The 23,821-nt window shown below is 36.5% G+C and overlaps 3 protein-coding genes and 1 non-coding gene across 4 annotated transcripts in view; 3 read left to right on the top strand and 1 right to left on the bottom strand.

Annotated features, from left to right (window-relative positions):
• LOC134668769 (DNA topoisomerase 2) overlaps positions 1-18,016 on the top strand; it is a 44,137-nt gene extending 26,121 nt beyond the window's left edge. The window contains exons 17-19 of the mRNA XM_063526227.1: positions 233-486; positions 9,945-10,136; positions 17,038-18,016. Of these exons, the coding sequence (XP_063382297.1) occupies positions 233-486; positions 9,945-10,115 (425 nt within the window). The 3' untranslated portion in view covers positions 10,116-10,136; positions 17,038-18,016. The remainder of the gene's footprint in view (positions 1-232; positions 487-9,944; positions 10,137-17,037) is intronic.
• LOC134668721 (uncharacterized) lies at positions 1,825-5,592 on the top strand. Its single transcript, XM_063526162.1, has 3 exons — positions 1,825-2,090; positions 2,722-3,625; positions 5,437-5,592. Exons 1-2 carry the CDS (start codon positions 2,033-2,035, stop codon positions 3,618-3,620), a joined length of 957 nt encoding a protein of 318 aa, XP_063382232.1. The 5' UTR covers positions 1,825-2,032; the 3' UTR covers positions 3,621-3,625; positions 5,437-5,592.
• Positions 18,017-20,759: 2,743 nt separating the features above from the next.
• Positions 20,760-20,872, top strand: Trnal-caa (transfer RNA leucine (anticodon CAA)). Its single transcript has 2 exons — positions 20,760-20,797; positions 20,828-20,872. It is a non-coding gene; the product is annotated as a tRNA-Leu (tRNA).
• A 261-nt stretch (positions 20,873-21,133) lies between these two features.
• The window catches only part of LOC134668783 (uncharacterized), a 205,760-nt gene continuing 203,072 nt past the window's right edge, over positions 21,134-23,821 (bottom strand). The window contains exon 7 of the mRNA XM_063526242.1: positions 21,134-22,207. Coding sequence (XP_063382312.1) covers positions 21,916-22,207 — 292 coding nt within the window. The 3' untranslated portion in view covers positions 21,134-21,915. The remainder of the gene's footprint in view (positions 22,208-23,821) is intronic.

Raw genomic sequence — 23,821 nt, 5'->3', positions numbered from 1 at the left:
TCGGTTCACTTTATATGTCGTCTACTCAAAGAACTCAAGCCGAAAAATTCATCCGATATTAGGCTGTAACGAACATAATGTTAAAATGTTTAAATATTACTGCTTTTTCGTTACTTATTTTTAAATTCCGGTCTTTCCGAATGCTTTCTGCAAAAGTTTTTTCATTGAGTATCTGTCTCTTTTTGAATGTTCAATCTAATTCTTCTACTCACTTGCAATTACTTGTCCACAGACTGCCTGTTCGACTCGCTCATCGAAGAATCCAAGAAGGACGAATCCTTCAAAAACTCCCTTAACCACAAGTCCCCCTCCCCGGTCGCCATATCCAGTGATGAAGAACCTTCCCCACCACCCAAGAAGAAGGCCGCGCCGAAGAAGAAGGAGAAGCCTGAGAAAGCGGAGAAGGCTGAGAAACCTAAGAAGCGGCCAGCTAAGGCGATCAGTCTCGATAGCGATGAGGATGATAGCATATTTGATAGTAAAAAGGTGAGATTTAGCAATTTGCCTAGTAAACTGTAGTTGTAGTTCCTTCCTGTACGTGATTGTAAAAACGAATCCTTCAAAAACTCCTAACTACAAGTACTGTGATGAAGAACCCCGCTTCCCGACCACAAAAACGAAGGCCGCGCCGAAGAAGATGGGGAAGGCTCAAAAACCTAAACTGCAAAACGTAATTCAAGACCAAAAAAAGTAAGAAATGTTGCCACTTTTTTACTAGCGCGTCTTGTATTTATGCACAAAAAATAAATAAAAGTACTTTTTTCAATCGTAGGAGTAGAATTAGTAATAAATAAATTATCTTAGCGTGATTATTTATCAAAAGGAATTCACTATTTTACAAACAAATTATTGCAGTGGTAACATTGTCTTACTTTTTTGTCTTGAATTACGTTTTGCAGTATAAGAAACGGTCGGCCAACGAGATTAACCTTGATAGTGATGAGGATGATAGCATATTTGATAGTAAAAAGGTGAGTTTGTGGAATGTATCCAGGAATCTGTAGTTCCCTCCTCGGTCAATTGGCTCTTTGAAACTGCTTTTCCTAGTAGGGCGTTTTCAGAAATAAATATCGAAAACCCGATTCTCACAGATCCCGGTGTTTTTGGGTTCTTTCAACTCAGAATCACTATCATTTTCAATTCTGATGATAAAATAAATTGTCCCAAAAATTTGTATGAAAATTGTACATTCCACTACGTCACGCACATACAAGTGAAAAAAAATTTCATACTAAAACGTGACGTAATGGAATGGACATTTTGGGACATCTTTTTTTAATGGTGGGATGCAGAATGCTGTCGATTCTGAGTAGAATGAGCCCAAGAACGTCCAGATGTGAAAGAATCAGGTTTTCAATTTTTTTTTCTGAAAACGCCCAGTAATGAAAGGAATGGGAAAGTGCGGTCATCGTAGGCCTTCTAATACCCTCGTCGTGCTTACGTTCAATATTTACTAGCAGCTTTGAACCTATGAAATAACGTGCTTTATTTTTTAACCATCTTTTAATTTCATTTTTGCAATGACAATTTTGGTTTGACCTTCAGTGACTTTGTGTCCAACTAGACGTGCGCGCCGGTGGAAAAAAATCGGGCGGCGGCGCGCCACGAAAAAATCCACGGCGGCGGCGTAACGCCGGCGGCGTGGGATTTTCAACTTTTCAATATACGTATAATGAGAAACCAAGATTAACTCTTAAATCAACACGGGAAAATCTCAATAAAACTGTGTTACATCGTTTTTTTTTTGGTTTATTGTAGAAATATCATGAAAAAAACATGTTGGACGTTGCCAGGATCGGTGTAATTATATTCATTGACGCCTCCTCTGTATAACTATGTAGTCATGTTTATGACGAGCCATACGACACGATAGTTTAAAGCACGAAGTGTGGAAATTTTAAACTATCCTCTGGTATCCCTGTTTACAGCTAGCAACACCGCGTGCCTATGTCCGCCATTATGTTTTTTCGTGCGATACGATTACGACTAGTGTCTTAAAAAGTAATTAAAATATCTAGTGTAAGAACATAAAATGAACAGAAGAAAATTGAAGAAGTTGTTGGATATCCTCGATTACGATTCGGATGAAGGTATTTATTCCTAAATATCAAGAAAACTGATCGTTTTCTGTAAGCAGACCGGCAGAGACGCCATTGTTGTTGTTGGTGAATTACAATTGCGCATCATTGAAATAATACCTATGCAACGTTTTTTCGTTGTTAAATATGGGATTTATTCTTATTATAAGCATGGCTATATACATTAAACACATGTATCGAGGTATGCTTGCGGTATCACGAGCGGATGCACGAGCAAAACTTATGTTTGCACACATTGATGCCTACTTGATTTGCCTCTATAACGATACATTAAATAACTGATTGTACTCTATTTTGGATAATTCTTTGTTTATACACAACAGCAGAAAATATTCTCGCGGTGCCACGGGCGGGTACACGAGATGTATTTGTACTACATGCTGTTTGTTGTCACAACACGAAGCAAAAATGTAATCTTGCGGTACTACTGTGCGAGTACACGAGATACATGGCTTTGGTAACTTCCTTTTATAATTATTACAAAAGGCGTACTCTCGCGGTACTACCGAGCGAGTACACGAGATGGTATTTAGGAAGTTTATCCCGGTCCAATGGAGTGTGTTCAATAAATAGTTCAGTAATTATAAGTACTATTTTTGTACATAGAGTTGTATGTCCACAGCCCCTCGAACAGATCGAAAAAATCGAATAATAAGTTCGAGTGATGAGGATGAAGAACCACCTAAGAAGAAACGGAAGCGTATTTTGCCTATTGAAGAATCTGATGATGAACAAGCTGATGAAAATAAAGAGAACATCTTGCAATTAATTGGAGAGCCAGATATAAAAAAGAATGTAATTTCCATTAACCCAAAATTAGCGGAACTGTGGCAAAATATAATACAGAAAGGATTGGATAAAGAAGGCAAAAAGAAATTGGAAGAAAAAATTCCCTCAATAGAGAACTGCTTCGTTCAAGCCCCGACATTAAATGAGGAAATTGAAATAACACTAAACAAAAATGCTAAAACCAGAGATCAAAAACTGTGCGAAAAACAGAACCAAATTGGGTTAGTTATTGCTAACTTAAATAAAATGTTAAAAGAGCTAATTAATAAAAATGATAAAGAACATGTGGAAATGCTAGGCGACTCTATAAGACTATTAGCTGACCTCCACTACCTAGAAACCGAAACCAGAAAGGCAGTTATTCTACCGGGCTTAAACAAGGCACTCAAGGAAACATTAGAAAAAACGCAAACCACTACTTTCCTCTTCGGAAATGATTTACATAAAATCATTAAGAAAAGTAAAGAAATGGAAAAGTCTGTCAAGGATATTCAACAGAATAAAGGTTTAAACTTTTGGAGCCCGTCCTCCACCAACAATCAAATGCAGGGCGGGCCAAGAAAAAATTACCTAAGCAAAATAAGAATGTATCAAAGAAATTACTACCGGAACACAGCAGCAGCAGCAGCAGCAGCAGTCGGTCAACCCCGGAGAACCCAACGACAGTGGTCACCTCGTCGTCCAGTTCGAGGCAGACGTCACCACCTTCATCGCCGAGACCACAAGAAATAGCCGAGGTATGTGTGGCTGGACGACTAACATATTTCTTTGACAAGTGGTCCAAATTTATTAAAAACAAAACAGTCCTCGAATGGGTTCGTAAAGGTTACGAAATACCTTTAATATCAACACCTAACCAGAAACATATACCAAAAAATGAAAAGTTCACTTCTACAGAGAAACAAATAATTCATGACTCATTAAATAAATTATTGAAAATAGGGGCAGTAAAGTACTGTAAACCTGTAAATAATCAATATTTATCAAAAATATTTTTTGTCCCAAAGCCAGATGGAACAGCTCGATTTATCTTAAATCTAAAATCCTTTAATAAACATGTACTTACACAACACTTCAAAATGGAAGATATTAGAACTGCCATTAAATTAATCAACAGGGAGTCTTACCTTGCCTCCCTGGATCTTCAGGATGCTTACTTCTGTTTAAGAATTCACACAAATTCCAAAAAATATTTAAGATTTCTTTTTGACAACAATATGTACGAATTTCAGGTACTTCCATTTGGTCTCTCCTCTGCTCCTTATGTCTTCACCAAGTTGATAAAACCTATAACAACTTACCTCAGGGAACAAGGTCTACTTTCAGTCAATTATTTGGATGACTTTTTATTTATTGGGAACTCACAGATTGAATGCTCTCATAATATTTTAACCAGCCAAAACTTTATAGAATCATTGGGTTTTATAATAAATAAAGAAAAAAGTAACATACATCCCTCAAAGCAATGTAAATTTTTAGGTTTTGTTTTAGATTGTTCTAAGTATTGCGTATCATTACCAAACGAAAAACGCACCAACATATATAATAAAATAAAATCATTCATCCGTCTCAAACATACTACTATAAGATCTTTTGCATCGCTAATTGGTATTTTAATATCGATTTGCCCTGCTGTTCCATATGGCCTAATGTATACAAAACGATTGGAACGCCATAAATTTCTTAATCTTACAAAGAATGACAATAATTTTGAGGCTAAAATGGTACTTACTTATGAAGTAAAAGAGGATTTAAAATGGTGGAAAAAACATGTCTGTTTGGCTAGTAATCCTATTAGAGAAGGTATTCACAAAATTGAGATATTCACAGACTCTTCTCGAACTGGTTGGGGTATTGTATGTGGTTCTAAAAGGTTACACGGTTTTTGGAATAGAGAGGATAGGAAATCACACATAAATTATTTAGAATTAAAAGCTATATATTTTGGCCTACAGTGCTTTGCTAAAGATCTAAGAAATTGTGAAATTTTATTGCGTTGTGACAACACAACTGCAATATCATACATTAATCGATATGGAGGGATTCAGCACAAACATTTAAATGATCTTACCCGTCAAATATGGAAATTTTGTGAATTAAGAAAATTATATATATTTGCTTCTTATATAGCTTCTAAAGATAATTACATAGCAGATAGAGAGTCGAGAAATACTAACGAACAAACTGAATGGCAGCTATGCAATGACGCATTTAACAAAATCAAATTAAAATTTGGATGCCCAGCAATTGATTTATTTGCATCAAGAGAAAATGCTAAATGTAAAAGGTTTATTTCTTGGCATATCGAACCTAATTGCTGGGCAGTAGACGCTTTTACAGTTTCATGGACAAATTTAAAATTTTATGCTTTCCCACCATTTTCTCTCATTTTAAAATGTTTAAAAAAGATTGAAATCGATAAAGCAGAAGGAATAGTGGTAGTTCCCTTGTGGCCGTCTCAAGCTTGGTTTCCTATATTTATGTCTTTAAAAAAGTCACCCATATTGAAATTTTACCCAAATAGGTCATTGTTATCATCTCCTTTCAGGGACCACCATCCACTACACCAGAACCTTACACTGATTGCCGCAGTATTATCAGCAAAGTCTACTTAAGAAAAGGATTAACCTGTGAAAGTATCAATATAATTTTAAATTCATTATCAGATAATACAATAAACCAATATAATTCATGTTTAAAACAATGGTGGGAATATTGTAGTATTCAAGCAATTGACCCTTTTATAATGTCAGTTCCAAATATTCTTAGTTTTCTGACCCAAAAATTTAACAATGGTTCTGCCTATGGAACTCTTAACTCTATTAGATCAGCTTTGTCACTGCTTATGGATAGTGATTTAGGTACACATAAAGATATTAAAAGATTTTTTACCGGCATTTATAAAATGAGACCAAACAATCCAAAGTATAATGAAACCTGGAACCCAGTTTTAGTTTTAAATTATGTGTCAAACTTATATCCTAATACAAACCTCACGTTACATAATTTGTCTAAGAAGTTAATAATTCTATTAACTCTAGTTACTGCTCATAGACTACAAACTATGTCACTCATAAAGTTAAGTAATATAAATATCGCAGATGAAAATATAAAAATTAAAATTACCGACAAAATTAAAACTTCAGGAAGGAATAAGCTGCAGCCATTGCTTATAATTCCATATTATAAAGAGAATTTGAGCATTTGTCCAGCTACAGCTTTAAAAGACTATATTGATGTCACGAAATCATTAAGAAAATCTGATCAATTATTTCTGACAGTTAGGAAACCCCACACACCAGCTTCAACTCAAACGTTGGCAAGGTGGGTTAAAGATATTTTATCTGAAGCCGGTATAGATATATCTATATTTAGTGCTCATAGCACAAGACATGCGTCGACCAGCCACGCATATAGGAATGGGGTGAATATCGAATATATTTTAAAAACAGCTGGGTGGACAGAATCATCTAGGTGTTTTGCTGATTTTTATAATAGACCTTTAATAGATGAAAATGTTTATTCAACCAGCATTTTAAGCAGTTTGTAATTGATTATTTAACTCACTTTTTAGAAATGCTTATGATCATATGTGACCGTTATCAATAAATAATTAAAATAAAGCAACCATGTCTTTAAACATCTACATAGTTATACAGAGGAGGCGTCAATGAATATAATTGATTGATCAAAGGAACTTACCTGTAAGTGACCTTCGATCAAAATTATATGAAGTTGACGCCTCCTCTGTCCAGACCCTACCCCTTTTTTAGTTGCTCTTTATCCCTCCCAAAATGCTTGCCTAATTTTAATTATTTCAGTACCTACTTTGAACTATAATGGCGGACATAGGCACGCGGTGTTGCTAGCTGTAAACAGGGATACCAGAGGATAGTTTAAAATTTCCACACTTCGTGCTTTAAACTATCGTGTCGTATGGCTCGTCATAAACATGACTACATAGTTATACAGAGGAGGCGTCAACTTCATATAATTTTGATCGAAGGTCACTTACAGGTAAGTTCCTTTGATCAATCAATTAAAAAGATACGCCGCGTAATGAAAAGACGTCCAGTATTTTGGACGTTGCCGAGTATAGACTACCTACTTTGTGTGCATAAGGTTGTTTTAGTCCAACTCATGTTTTTTTTTAAATAAATATAGAATAATTGCATTTTCTAATTAGAAATACACTTACTGATAATGTCAACTTATATAATGAATTGAAGTAAAACCTATTATTTTTATATTTTTGGAATAACTTTGTAGCTTGTAGGTGGTAAAATTTTACCAGTCATTGACGTCATTTATTTGACATTAAATCAAATAGCGGGTTATCCTAGAAAGCAGTAACATCCAAGCAATGGTTTTTACAATAATGCATGCACTTTTATCAAAATTTTCCTAATAAATTTCTCAAATGGAATCGGGTATGTCTCTTGATGAAAACAAATCCACACACAAAAACAGGAAACAAACACACACACACACCACATACACAGGGAAAAAATCCATAAAAATATTTTTTTTATCTATTTGGTTCATTACGTAATACGGCAAGTAATGACTTTTTCAAATGTTTTGAAACACTTAACATCCCTCTATTTAATTTGTTTACCAAAAAAACTACCAGAAAGTTTAATAATTTTACTCTTCGCATACTTGGCAACGTCTAACATATTGGACTTAGCAAAAGTGCCATGTTGTCGATTACAACGGGCAAAATACTGGACATTACACTTTTTACACTTATTTAACATCAAATACAAATACAAAGTCAATCTTAAAATCTACTTAAATAATTTACATGCAATTTCCTAACTTAAAATCTAAACATATTACTAATATACTATCCTACTTACACTATCAGCCCCATTCCGACCCCCACCCAGCCCAAAAGTGCCAAAGATGCTAGCGGCATTACCGCGCTGGATGGCAAGCGATATCTGTTGGACTAGATAGGAGCCTGAACGGGGATCGCCTCCTCTGTCACGTAGACGCCGCCCCAAGTCTCTAATCAACCTCTTGGCCTCCGAACACCACGGCCCCGCAGTTTCCACCGCGACCGGAACAAAATACACATAGTTTTACACTTGTTTTACCCATAAACAAAAACATTTTTATGTAAATCATATTGCCACGTAATAAACAGACCAGTTAGTAACCTATTACACGTTTTATTTTAACGCTGCTTAATACTGTCATAAAAAAAATTAAGTATGGGTAAAATGTCAGTCTTTCGGATGCTTCTTTGCAAGTTCTGCGTTCTGTAGGACTTTGACAAAAAGATTATGTTCACACTGGTTCCCAATATTTTCTTATACATATACCCAATTACTCATACTTAAAAATAACATATCATTCAAGTAGTAGTAGTAGTTTCCTGGCCCCAATTTCACATCGGTGACAGGTGCGGCGAATTGTAAAATCACTGTTGCTGACGTCACAGGCATCCATGGGCTACGATTACCACTTACCATCGGGCGGGCCGTATTCCTGTTTGCCACCATCATTGTATTATTTAAAAAAACTTTATTATATCGGAAAAAAACAGATATTTCTCCTGCGAAGTTTCTGACAATTGTCAAAGATTTAGAAGAATTGTAGGTAATTCTTGACAGGTAATGAGTTATATGTCCGAATTTCGTGACAATTGTAGTGTTTCTTGTGACAATTGTCATAAACTTAGCAAGAGAAATATCTGTTTTTTCCGATATCATAAAGTTTTTTTAATAATACAATGATGGTGGCAATCAGGAATACGGCCCGCCCGATGGTAAGCGGTAACCGTAGCCCATGGATGCCTATGACGTCAGCAACAGTGATTTTACAATTCGTTGCACCTGTCACGTTTGTGAAACAGGGGCCTGGTAGTGTTAGTACGCTACCAGAGGAAAGTAACGCTATGCTTTAATATTTGGTGCAGAATTTTTTTCTTGGGATGTCCATTATAGTGGACGTTATCGATTTAAGGGTTAAAATAAATCAAGCAATGAATTAAAAAAAAAACGGAACAGTCGGAACGCTAAAGCTAGGCACGTCGCACGCGCTTTATGTCCATTGATTTTAAATTTGTACTCTTGCGGGCTTTGTATCGGCGCGAATTTTAAACTACCGGCGGCGGCGGCGGCGCGCTGACTCCTTATGGCGGCGGCGCGCACGTCTGTCCAACTAGTAATAAATGAAAATGACTAGTTATGGTAGTTATCGCTCGGAACAATGATTTTGTGACCCATAGGTACAGTCAGCCAAGAAAGTGGTCTACCACTTTTCGACTCTATCATCTGATTGATAAGAGTCAAAAAGTGGTAGACCACTTTCTTGGCTGACCGTACATACATTTTATTACCTTCTTTGTAGATTGTATTAATATATACCTATTGTAATAGTATTTATCACTGACAGATATAATAAGTTCAAGTTGCGAAAACCGTCTTCGAGGCAAGATCGTCAGTGGGAATTGATTTTTTTGAAGTTTTAGTTTTCGGTGCGTAATATGGAGTTCTAATTAGATTCTATTGTAGTATGTAATTAATAAGATATATAAGTAGACTAAAAAAAATAGTTTTCAGTTGCTAATTGGTTGTGTCATTTTGATACTTTGTAACTAAAAATTCAAAATATATTTTTTGTACTTTATTAGACGGTCTTGCCTCGAATATTATTGTTTCGTAAGTAGGTAAATGTATAAATTTTTAAGAAAGAATTGTTGCTTGAATTTGACATTTGATGTAGATGTCTGTGTGTATTAATATGTGGCGGAGGATTTGGATAACAACTGAATTTATATTTTTTAGTTACCACAAAAGGCGCCGTATATTCGAGCTCAGGGCATTATTTTTTCTTAGACTTTACCTTTTTTTTTAATCAACAACTCGATGCTAAGATAAGATCCTCGTCATATTATTACTATATAACACATGAAAGTAAATATTGGCTTATAATATAGAACAACTCAGTTTTGTATCGTTAGATAATGTAGTTTACCTTTGGGACGACGGGTCGGATCGGTAATTTGTGTTCGTTCCATATTATTAACTTAGTAAATGATTGCAGGATAAAAAGAAGCCGAATCCCAAGAAGAAGGCCAAGAAGTCCAGCAGCGGCTCCGAGTCGGAGCCCTTCCGCGCCTCCCCGCCCCCCGCCCGCGCCGGCGCAGGCCGCGCGCGCGCCCCCGCCCCCGCCAAGTCCAAGTACACGTTCAGCGATGACTCCGAGAGCGAGTAGGGGACCGGGGGGACCACACGGGTTAGTAGTATTAGGGCCCCCCCACATCTAGCGTCTGTCGAGCGTCGGCGTCCGGTCTGCGCTATGGAAAATGACGTCGCTGCGCAGTTGCGCTAGATGTGGGGGGGCCTTAGGGCCACGCGCCCCACCCCACTGACCCGGGGTTAAACCGTTAACCCGGTGTCAAATTGTACCGGTAAACATGGTAACTCCAGGTTTAACCGGTTAACCCGGGGTTAGTGGGATGGTTTTATCGGCCTATCTGGGAGAGTGTGCGTACTACAACTGCAAATAGGAAAAATAGACTTGACACTCATACAAGCATACGCGCCGACATCACGTTCAAGCGAAAACGAAGTCGAATCCTTCTACAGCGACCTCGAAAAAGCGCACAGCCTTACTACGAAGTATATTATATCTATGGGCGACTACAACTCAACGATTGGAATACCAAAAAGTGAAGATAGCCTTATAACGGGAAAGTATGGCTATGGAACAAGGAACACTAGAGGCGAAAGACTACTTCAATACGCAAATGAAAATAAACTAATGATTATTAACACTGTATACAAGAAAAAACAAAAACATAAATGGACTTGGATTTCGCCCGACAGAAGAACAAGAAATAAAATTGACTATATTTTGTCTAACTCACCACACATCTTCACCAATTTCGAACTTATATCTAATAAATTGTTTTCATCAGATCACAAGCTTTTAAGAGGAACTATACGACTAGACGCTGTAAGAAAATGCAGAAAAAAGTACACAGAGAAATGCAATCAACTTAAAACGGAACTACAACTATAAAAATGAAACCTGTCCTCAACATACATCAGAACGAGGACGCTTTGACGTACTACAAAAAGCTTGAAAGCTCCATACAAACATGTCTAAAAAAAGCACAAAATACTAACACTAAAAAAGAAAGTATATTTTCAGACAAAGCCAAAAAGCTCTTACAACAAAGAAGCTTACTACAGCACAAGAAGCTTTCGTTGATGGAAAAACAAGAGCTTAAGATACTATACAAAACAACAAATAAAGAAATCAAACAAAACTACAAAGAATATAGACTAAGAAAAATTGAAATGCACATGCTAGAATCCGGAAGCATGAAAAAAGCAATGAAGTGCCTCAACCGAGAAAAACAATGGATAACATCTTTAGACGCCACAAGAAAACATCAATCGCGCTCTGATGTCATTACATCAGCAACAGCTTTTTACAGAAAGCTCTACAATAACCCACAAAGCTCGGAGAGTCACAATAATACTGGCACGAGTAACAACACGGCGAGAGACATTGCTATATGCGAAAATATCAAACAGCTGGATGAAATAGAAATACTCAAACAAATATTAAAACTAAAAATGGGCAAAAGCTCGGGACCCGACGGAATCTCCAACGAAGCCATCAAAATTGCGAAAGACATTCTTCTAACACCTCTCGCACACCTTTTCAATAAAATAATAGTCGAAGAAAAAGTACCAAAATCATGGACTGAATCAGAAATTATTCTCATATACCAAAAAGGAAACCCCAATGACGTAGAGAATTATCGCCCCATAAGCTCGATGCCCTGCCTGTATAAACTATTTGCAGCATGCTTGCTAGAAAGAATATCCAGCGACATAGAATTGCACCAACCTATCGAACAGGCAGGCTTCAGGAAAGGCTACAGTACAAACGACCATATTCAGGTATTAGACCAGATCATAGAAAAATATGTAGAGTTTAGAAAGCCATTATACATCGCCTTTACTGATTATAAAAAAGCGTTTGACTGTATATCACACCAAAGCATATGGGAAGCACTGGAAAATCAAAATATTAACAGCAAGTACATACGAATAATAAAAAACATATACTTACGAGGGACGTCTGAAAACTTCTAAGCCTAAGATACAAAAACACAATTTTCAAAGGTAAATCACTGTTTATTTTTCGATATAATCTCCTCCCAAATCAATGCACTTTTTACATTTTATATATAGTGCTTTTAGCCCATTAAAAAAATATTCTTTATTTTGCCCTTCAAAATGCTCCTCTACGGCCGCCTTCATCTCTTCGTCACTAGTAAATCGCTTTCCCCTCAACTCTTTCTTCAAATTATTGAATAGAAAATAGTCGCTAGGGGCTAGGTCGGGGCTGTACGGTGGGTGGTCGATTTCGTCAAAGCCAACTTCCTTCAAAGCACGCCTCGCAACATGAGCGGTGTGGACGGGTGCGTTGTCTTGCAAAAACAAAATTCCTTTCCTTAGTTTACCTCTCCTTTTTTCAACTATTGCTTGTCGTACCTGTCTTACAAGATCTGCATAATAAAGTGCATTTATTGTGGAACCCTTTTCTAAATAATCGATTAAAAGAATACCATCACAGTCCCAAAACACCGTAGCGTTAACTTAGAGGCCGACTTTTGCACTTTAAATTTCTTCGGCGGCCGTTCCCCCTTCTCAATCCACTGCATTGATTCGGACTTACACTCCGGGTCATACTGTCTGATCCATGTTTCATCGACAGTTACTATTCGGGAACAAACTTCGTCTATATTATCTTCGCACAAGTCTAAAAACGCCTGGGAAGTTTCAACACGACGTTCTTTATCGAAGGCAGTAAGCATTTTCGGCACCCAACGAGCACTAACTTTACTCATGTGCAAATGTTCGTGTAAAATTTCTCCGACTCGTTCTTTACTTATACCTAGGACCTCAGCTATTTGCCAAACCTTAATTCTTCTATCTTCCAATACCAACTTTTTGACTTTGGCTACGTTTTCTTCGGTCACTACCGATATTGGCCGCCCTGAGCGGGGGTCGTCTTCGATGGATTCCCGCCCGAGTTTAAATAAGCGACTCCACTTTTTGACTGTGGCATAAGAAGGCCCAGAAGCACCGTAAATAATAGCCATTTCCTCAAAAATACACTGCGGTGATTTTTCACTTTTTGTAAGGAACTTAATTACAGCACGATGCTCAATTTTCGTAATATTCGCTGGTAATTCACACATTATGTAGTTTCTAGTTGAATATCTCGAAACAGAATAATAAAAATCTGACATATTGTTTTCTTAATAATTTATTTTTAAATGGCCTTTCTAGCGGCCAGTATCATAAACACATATACAACCTCGAAATACCTTAGGCTTATAAGTTTTCAGACGTCCCTCGTAAATAGTACAAGCATAGTCAAGCTCGACCGAACTGGCAACAAAATAAATATTCTAAGAGGAGTAAGACAAGGAGACCCACTCTCTCCAAAACTATTTATATCAGTCCTCCAAAACATAATGAAAGAGCTGCCGTGGTGTAATGAAGGCGTCTACATAGACGGCAAATATCTCAGCCACCTTCGCTTCGCGGACGATATCGTCTTGTTCGCAGAAAACGCCATACAGCTAGAAAACATGATGGCGGAACTTCAAGCTGTCAGTAGCAACATCGGATTGGAGCTCAACGTAAACAAAACTAAAGTTATGACAAACCACACCCAAGACCCAATCCACGTAGCTGGATACTCAATCAACTACGTCAACGACTACATATACCTCGGCAAGCAAGTGTCATTCCATAAGGACAGAAACGAAATAGAAGTCGATAGACGAATCGCTCTGACTTGGAAGAAATATTGGAGCTTTAAAGAGGTAATGAAGTCCAACATACACCCATCTGTAAAGAAAAAAATCATGGATACGTGCCTACTCCCATGTCTTACGTACAGCTGCCAAACATGGGTATTTGATGCAAAAACCAGAAATAAAATACTAACTACTCAGAGAGCACTAGAAAGAAGCATGTTAAAAATAAAATTAAAAGATAAGATCAGACACAGCAAAATTAGACAACAAACAAAAGTACTCGACGCTCTATCCTACGCCCAAGGCCTTAAATGGAAGTGGGCAGGTCACGTGGCTAGGTACCAAGATGGCAGGTGGACAAAGAGAGCGACTACATGGAAAGGACCAGACGGAGACCGCAGACCTGGAAGACCAAAAGGGAGATGGAAAGACGAGATCGTAGAGATTTCCGGAGAAAATTGGACAGAAATAGCATCCGATAGAGACAATTGGAAATGCCTGGAGGAGGCCTTTACCCGCCGAGGGGTCCACACCTAAATAATGTGTTCAAATTTAAATTTTAAAAGATGACATTTTATTCTTACTGCTAAATCAATATAATTTTCAATTAAATGGACAAATTCTAAATATGTAATTATAATATAAGAACAAGAATTGACTTAAACAATAATTTTAGAACACTTTAAATTTAAAACTATTCTTAAATGCATGCTAGTTGGAAAAAATATTATAATGTAATAAGTAAAATAACTACAACTAAATAATGCATGTTATGTATGAATTTGGAATAATAAAGGCTTTTTTTTTTTATTTTATTAGTGGGATGGTGCAAGAGCGCATACTCGACGAAACGGCGCGTGCACATGCATACACACGCACTCGAGGCATATTCACTGTATCCGGACGCCAGTAATTATCCCACGTGACTTTACCGAATACTTGCCCGAGATTTTCCAGCCGTGTTAAACGTTGCCTAACTTAAGAAAATAGTAATTCCCCGCCAAAAAACACATCTAATTTCTAATAATAGTATTCTTCCTCTCTTTAATAGAATTTAAACACCTGTTTAATATTGTACAGACAGAATCACTATATAGTAGGATGGAGCGAAATCCAAAATTCTTGAATATCGCAATGGAACCTCTCTAAAAGGATGTCTATACTTTATTATTTAAGGGAAAAATAATTAAAAAAATATTGGTATATACTTTTAGCCCTCTACTATTCGATTATATATATCAATATATGTATATTTTTAATAAATTTAATTTATGCTTATTTTTTTTAAAACAAGTTTTATTCATTAAATAACATGTTTTTCTTACAGATATACTCGATTTCTATACTTATTTTTGTTTATAACATATATTTTTATAGAACGGCAAAACCACGTAAATAGGGGTTTTATGGAAAATGCCCTTTAACCCGGATATTGTGCACAAATTGGAGTTTACAACCCGTAACAGAATCGTGAAAACTATTTTGAACATGATAAAATAATAAATATAAGTATACACCGTGTTTTTTTTGTTTTCCGTTAATTTCAAGGGTGCATTCCTGAGCTTAAATCAAGTAACTTTCTCAAAGACACCGATATTCTAATTAACTCCATTTCGGAGATAATCAATATTTTATTTTTTTCCTATAAGGCCTCTACAAGCGTGTACACTTGCCTTAGGGCCGGTTTACATATTGATTAGTGTTTAGAATGAGTTCATACATTTGCGAGAAAACTTAAGCACAATCTCGGTCGATCGATGTTCGAAATGACATTGATATGTCACAGATTTCAATTGTTTGGTTGAGTTAAATGTAATGCCCGTTTTACAACAACGCTATATGCTACATTTAATTACTTTTTAAACTTAATATTTTTTTTTCTAAAATGCAAAAAAAAAAATTAAATTAACTATGCCATTTAGTCCTCTTAAACGTACTTAACCATACCCCGAAGTTAACGGAATTCAATAAAAACACGGTGTATATATGCCTAACATATGTGTGAACATGACCCAAAAAGGGCGTAAGCGACGCCGAAGGGCGAAATTTGACGCTTATTTAAACATATACGTAACCCTTTTTTTGCAGTAAAATGATACTTTTCGTAATCAATAACATCGTTACTCTGATACAAGAATGTCTAAAAAAAATAACTCATATAATTTTTTTACACTGCAGCATTTTCCTTGTTTTGCATGAAATTGCTGTTTAATATGAAATTTTGAAATTATATTATTGCATAAATATTGAAAAATGCACTAAAATTTTGGTAATAACTTATTACACGCTTATTAAGTATTATATAATTTCAATAAAATGTACACATATTAGTGAAATAGTATATTTTAATAATTAATCAAAATTTACCTTTATTAATTTCTTTAGCGGCTGAGTAGAGGGCTAAAAGTAGTGTTGATTTTGAAACTTGATATAATCACTATAATCTACATGACAAACTGCAACTTTTAGTACCGGTTCCACATCGATAATCAAATTTTTATTTTTTTCCATACAACGACGCTCCACCCTACTATACAGGGTGATTCAGGAGACGTGAGCAGGATTAACACTGCGCATTTTGTAAATTATAAGCAACTGTTTTGTATCAGTATTAGTGAGATAAACGTTAATTTTCTAGTCGAGTTGAAAAAAAAATTAATTAAATTATTTACGACATGCATGGTCACCCTAAAATTAGAATACTAAACTACCGATATTCGCTGTGTCAAATTGAATGTCATCACTGTCATCAGGTCTGGTTACTTTTGAAAACACGTATTTCACTCAAGCATGATAGTTTATTTTCTTCGTAATCAAAATGCTGTCATTACGGTTAAAGAGGTTTTATGTTTATTAATTGGGTCTTGTAGGGTAACCATGATTGTAGAGAATTAAATTTGCCCTCACCAAAAAGTTACAAAATAGGAAAAACTATGGTTGTTTCACCTAAATACGACGGCGATCGATCAATTATCAGTTACTGAGTGTGCAGGATTAGTCCTGCTCACGTCTCATGAATCACCCTGTATAGTTTTCAAGCCGGGCAACGAAATAGTTCACGGTACCTGACACTTTCGAGGCGGTGACTTGTGTTAAACTTAGAGGATATAACCAACGGAGACGCCATGTCTATAATTTTCGGTACAAAGTAGTCTGCCGTTTTTTGCGGGGGAGAGGCACATCAAATGTATAGGCACATCATGTCAGATAAACGTCAGTCCATACATGTGGTTGACCATTGGCCGCCTATTTTCGACAGAGGGGAACGCCTGTTAATGGCCACTCCGATTGTTTATATTCTCTAAGGTGTTAAACGTTATTTTTTACGAAATTGCCTTGTTTCAGATCCAGTATTTTGTACATAAAGTGAGTTGCGGCAGCCCCGTGTCCCTCCTTGTCTCGAAGAAACATCTTTCATATTTCAACCCTAACCATATTGTTATTAGGTTTATTTTTCTACCCCCGACCTATTAGGTTAACTCGTGGACGCACGATTTTATTGACGGACGGAGTGAGGAACTCTATATAAACTAAAACAATTTTATAGTTAAATAAACCTTCGGCTCCAAGAATAAGGAGGCTAAAAGTATTTTTTAAATAAGTAAACAATTGGCATTGTTATTTGCCTGTATGAAATGGACATTGTATATAATTCTTTGGAAATTATCCTTATTTTTCATTGCAAATATCTAAGGACGGACGTTACTGGCACTAAGAATGGTGCTAGTTCAGCGGTGTCACTCACGAATTCGAGTCAATCGTGAAGTTAACGCGACCAATCGCGCGCGTGATGCGAACTCGTCAACCAATCACGTTGTGGCAATAGACTGCATGATTGGCTCGAAGTCGTGTGCGTGACACCACTGCACTGGCCCCATTCTTATTGCCCGTAAGGCCCGTCTTTAGATATCAATGTTATTTTTCTTCTTAATTTTTATTCACCCACTTTTTCAAGCTTATCCGTATGGTATAAGTCTTTCTTATTAATTTATTACGTCGATTAATCTCAAATTAAGTGCTCTTTGCTTATTATTAAGTTTTGATAAGAGGATTTTACTTTTAGTTCGATCTGTGTCTTGAATGCTCTCATTCCATATATTACTTTATTTAAGAATGAAATATTTTCATTGTCAATTAATATTACAATTCTGTATAATGTTATTTCTATAAGGATGAGTTTTACTTATCGTTTAATTATAATTCTGTCATTGAGTGGTCTCTGATGTTCATTATTATTAAAATTGGATTATTTTCTGTTTCGATATTATTTCATTGTTTGTTAATTTCCATTGACATGTAAATAAAAGAACAATTTTAAGGTTTATACTTGTGTTTTAATTTACTTATTCTTCCAGTACAAAATCCCTCAGGTACTTTCAGTACCTCTAAAATTTTATGTAACTTACATTTCATAATTAGTGATGTGCCGTGGGAAAATTCCCGGGAACAGGAAAATTCCCACATGGGAAATTCCCGGGAACGTTTCCAGGAAATTTCCCACCTAAGGAATTTTCCTGGGAATGGCACATCGCTATTCATAATCGATTATGATTGGGTCAATTGCAAGTCTGAAGCAGGGATGTTGTGGATATACGCATCCGCATCCGCGGAACATCCGCATCCGCATAAAATTGATGCGGAGCATCCGCATGATGTGGATGTCGACCACGTCAGTAACAGGAACGTATTAGCGGCGGCGTAAGTGCTAGGTAATTTCGTCATTATATATAATGACATCGTCTAGATCCCGAAAAGTCGGCCAAGTTACAGTTAATTAAATAAAACGCACCTATATTCTTGCTCAACTACTAAACGTTTCGTTTTTTTAAATAATTAAATATGCTAAAAATGTAATATTTGACGTTTTTTAAGTACCAAATCTTGACATCAGCATCCGCGGATGTGAGGCTTTAAATATCCGCACCCGCGGATGTCAAAAGGTCTGAAGTTGCCTCCAAAATTAAGTAATTGGACACATCAGGTAGGTAGATACCTAACTAATAATAACAAGAAATAACAGAGCCACGTACGACTTCGTGCCCGTCGCTGTCGAGACAGCTGGGCCCTGGGGACGGGAGGCACGAGAGCTTTTCAGGGAACTTGGAAAGCGCCTCAGAGAAAAGGGGAATGACCCTCGTTCTGAGTCATGGCTTGTCCAACAGGTCTCCATCGCCATATAGTACAGTCATTATAGATTTTGACCCGTGAATAATTAGTTCCTGGATTTTTTTTTCGTAGGTCCCTCGGGGGGGTCACTGGGAGTGTAAATTCAAAAAGTAGGCTTAATCAGGCTCCTGCGTATATTCAAAACATGGTTTATTTCCAAAAAAAACGGTTTTTCTTCAATAACTCGGCCATTTTTGATTTTACAGTAAAACCGTAAAGACAAAAACTGTAGGAAATTTGATTCTCTACAAGTTAGTCCAGTCATTATATCCAAAAAACCGACCCTTCCCGTGAATAATCAGTTCTTGGATTTTTTTTTCGTACGTCCCTCGGGGGAATCACTGGGAGTGTAAATTCAAAAAGTAGACTGATCAGGGTCCTGTGTATATTCCAAAAACGGTTTTTCTTGAATAACTCGGTCATTTTTGATTTTACAGTAAAACCGTGAGGACAAAAATTTTAGATAATTTGATTCTCTACAAGTTTGGTCCTCACAATTTTTCTTCTAGGATCGATAGTTTGGAAATAAAATTTGAAAAAAGCGACAAATTCAAAATATTTTCAACATCTCGTTTATTTTCAACTTTACGACATAAATGAAGAGGACTAAACTTGTAGAGAATCAAATTCTGAACAATTTTGGTTCCCACCTTCTTTCCCCCAAAATCGATATTTTAGAAATTAAACCTGATAAACGCGACAAATTCAAAATATTATCATTATCTCCTATGTTCCACGCTTTAAGGCATAAATGAAGGGAAACAAAGTTGTAGAGAATCAAATTCCGAACAATTTTTGTCCTCACGGTTTTACTGTAAAATCAAAAATGACCGAGTTATTCAAGAAAAACCGTTTTTCGAATATACACAGGACCCTGATTCAGTCTACTTTTTGAATTTACACTCCCAGTGATTCCCCCGAGGGACGTACGAAAAAAAATCCAAGAACTGATTATTCACGGGAAGGGTCGGTTTTTTGGATATAATGACTGGACTAACTTGTAGAGAATCAAATTTCCTACAGTTTTTGTCCTTACGGTTTTACTGTAAAATCAAAAATGGCCGAGTTATTGAAGAAAAACCGTTTTTTTGGAAAAAAAAATTTTTTCGAATATACGCAGGAGCCTGATTAAGCCTACTTTTTGAATTTACACTCCCAGTGACCCCCCCGAGGGACCTACGAAAAAAAAATCCAAGAACTAATTATTCACGGGTAGGGTCGGTTTTTTGGATATAATGACTGTACTAATACAGCGGGGTAAAACGCTGCTAGTGTGATGGGGACCTTTGGACCCGGTATGGCTCAGAACGGGTTTTAGTTTGTTAAATTTTATACATACATAATATGTAAAATTGAATAAATAACATAAGATAATTTATGCGTATGAAGTTGCCAATGTAAGGCCCCCCCCACATCTGGCGTCTTTCGAGCGTCAGCGTCTGTCGGCGTCGGTCCAGCGCTATGGAAAATGACGTCGCTGCGCAGTTGCGTCGACGCTGCGTCGACGTTGCGTCGACGTCGGCCATAGAATTGTAGACGCCGACGCTCGAAAGACGCCAGATGTGGGGGGGCCCTAAATAGTCGTAAATATCATTCAAATGGGTCATTTTCGTTGACGTACGTATTTTTGAAATACTACTTCGGGTGGTATTCCACCTGTCCTATGTTATTGCGTCTCACTCTCATTAAGCATAATTTGAGAAGCAATACACATTGGACATGAAATATCAAACTTCCCAAAATAGAGTGCATGTCATTTGGATTGTGCTAATTTTAATCACACACTGATAAGATTGGGAAACATTCATTACAATATACATTCAATATGCATGTGTTGTTCAGTATCGTCACGCGATTTTTTTTATCTGAACGTAACGCTGAATTTCGTGCGCTCACGCAATGTCAGGATGGCCGAGCGGTCTAAGGCGCCAGACTCAAGGCAACTTGCCCGCTCAGCGGGTGCAGGGCGTTCTGGTCCTCTCTGAGGGCGTGGGTTCGAATCCCACTTCTGACAAAATCTTTTTGTTTTTTTTTGCCACAATATCATCAAATTGTATCAATGGGTGGTTTTCCACTTCAATTTCTTTGTACAATGTGCATTGCATCTCACGCTCATTGAGCAAAATGTGTGAAATTAAAAATAACTAGATACGGTAAACTATGAAAGCCGTGTCATTTCCCAAAGTGTATTAATATTATAGATAATGAAATGAAACAATTATTATCGTTACAAAATTTTATTAATTACATATTAATTTTAGTTCAAATCACATATTCAGATACAGGCGTATTAAAGTAATATATTACTGGTTTACTCTCAATTTGTAAATAATTCTATATAAAATAATGAATTCACAGTTTTTACTAAATAACATTTTGTATTTTAATAATTTTACGTAAATTCAATATAACAGGTAAGTTTTTATTATAATAAGTAATATGGCATTTGCTTTAAAGATTGTTAAATTAATACCTTATTAATATAATATTATTTACAATTACCATTATGTTATCATTAATTATAAAATAAGACATCGAATAAATTTTTATATATATTGAACGTCGAGGCGAAAGTGCCTAAAATAATTGTTGTAGAATGAAGAGCATTGAGAAAAACACAATTGTACTCTACATAAATTACTCTTTTCAAAATCACTTGACTAATTCCAAATAGCAAGCAACTATCTGGACCAAGAGATATAAATAACGATTACAATGTAAAATTGTAAACATTACAAGAAAGTGCTTAATAATAGCACAGCAAAAAAGTTCTCAACAATCTCAATATCTGCACCAAAATTCACACTTGTTAAAACTTCTTAAAAAGTTTAAAGTCGTAATGGGCCATGATAATCGTATTCCTAAGAATATAAAAGAAGTATCGAATATCCTTTTGAATACATAAAATTAAAATTATAATATTATTTACCAAAAATGTTCTTAGAGCAATATAAAAATGGCCCGTAGACAAGCGGGAACTTATCCAAAGATTCCCGCGCAAAATTCAAAATTCGAACGATGCGTTCAGAAATTAACCTCAACATTTCTAAGCTACGTTCAATACCTGCTTAATTTGCTCTCCCTGTCCGAGTAGCCCTTAGCGCTCTCTCGGTCCGAATACTTCCCGTTATACTTATTATATCTATCACTGTGTCCGTTTTGTCTGTAGGGCTTCTCACTGGCGTTGTAGTGTATTTCCGAAGGCCCTATGGTCTTGGACCAGTGGTGTGTCCAGTAGAAGTCGTCAGGGTACTGAGGGTAAGGGTTCTCGCGGCAGAGGACCACGCAGTAGATGAGGCTGCCGACGAGCGTGATGAAGCCGAATATTAGGAAGACTATGCCCAATATCCTAGAAAAGAAATAAAAATATGTTAGGACGAGAATATGTATATGGTCTGTCTAGTCGGCAAATTTTTAAAAAATAGGCACGATCGGTTATTGTCTCATAGAAAATTTAAATTTCTTTGACCGGCCATATATTGGTATTATTTATCGTTTCTGCGAGCGTATGATGGTCACAGTTACCGGAATGATTGCGTATTAAGTACCGTAAACAGTGGCGGATTTGCCCTAAGGCACAGTAGGCCCGGGCCCAGGGCGGCAAGATATTTAGGGGCGGCAAATTGTGACAAAAAATTCGCTGATGATAACAAGAAATAACTCAAAATGTAGTCAATATTATGGGTGCCTTGAAAGGGGCGGCTACAGGGCCTGGGGCCTAGGGCGGCAAAGACTGCAAATCCGCCACTGACCGTAAAACGGGGTGAGTAGGTTTTGCGGGGAGAGTTGGGTTATGAATGGGGAGAGAAGGTTTGAGAGGGGGGTGAGAAGGGATTTTAAGGCTACTGCTACAAAAATAATGTATTCCAATTTAAAATGGGGCTACAGTAATACGCATAATAAAAAAAATCGATCCAACAATCTTCCAAAATCATCTTTGTATGAAAAACCCTCTCACCCCAAATACGAGGCACTACACGGTGTGAGGTGGGTTTTCCTCTTTATCGTCAAAGTTATGAAATGGAACTACCCAAAATAAAATACAAACTAAAATACAAACGTCCGAACCACTTATTATATACACCATTCAGTTTTCACATGTAAAAATAAAATTTTATCGAGGTTTGAAAGTCAAATTTCACCCAACTCACCCCATTTTACGGTACAGTTTCTGTCTCTATCAATCGCGCTGCGTTGAAACTACTATTAGGAAAAAGGGCTCTATTTTTGTCTCTAGTCTCTGCCTCTATTCCCTTAAATGAGGTAAGCCGGTGGGAATCGAGTTCTATGGACGGTTCGCAACTACCTAGTTACATCATATTATCGGTGTACTTTCGTTTCGGCCAAATACATTTCGCCAAATTTCACTTCCCAACAAACTTATCGCAATAGTTTCATTTCCCAAAGGAACCTTTAGCAAAGTTACACTTCGCATATAATTTATTTGGTCAAATTATCATTTGGCATGATTTTACTTGTCAAATGTTATTAGGACAAAAACTTATTTAGCAAACGTTTTTTATTGTCTAATATTATATTCCAAAAAGATGTTTGGTCAAAATTGTCACTTCGAAATTTGACAAATAGGCATCTCTATTTAAAGTACTTTTTGTTATGTTATAATCTTATAATAGGTACGTTAAAGTCTACGTAATTTGGGTGGGTTGGGTTAGGTTTGAACTGCGATCCTCACAAAACGGAACCGCTATCAGAAAAGTGGGTTAGGTTAGGTTAGAACTGTCACCCTCACAGAATCGAAATGCTATTAGAAAAGTGGGTTAGGTTAGGTTAGAACTGCGGTCCTTACAGAAACGAAATTCTATGCACTAAAAAAAGGTCATCGAAGTGGATTAATTAATTTAATAGAATAACGAGATGTAAAAAAATTGCATAACATTTTAAACTAAAATGTGGTTTGAATATTGGTGGTTATTTACTATTTTTGGGTTACAATGATTACTGT

This window comes from Cydia fagiglandana, chromosome 11, assembly GCF_963556715.1.
Source record: "Cydia fagiglandana chromosome 11, ilCydFagi1.1, whole genome shotgun sequence".
Lineage (NCBI taxonomy): Eukaryota > Metazoa > Arthropoda > Insecta > Lepidoptera > Tortricidae > Cydia > Cydia fagiglandana.
Note: the sequence above shows the minus strand (reverse complement) of the source record. Positions and strands in the feature narration are given on the sequence as shown.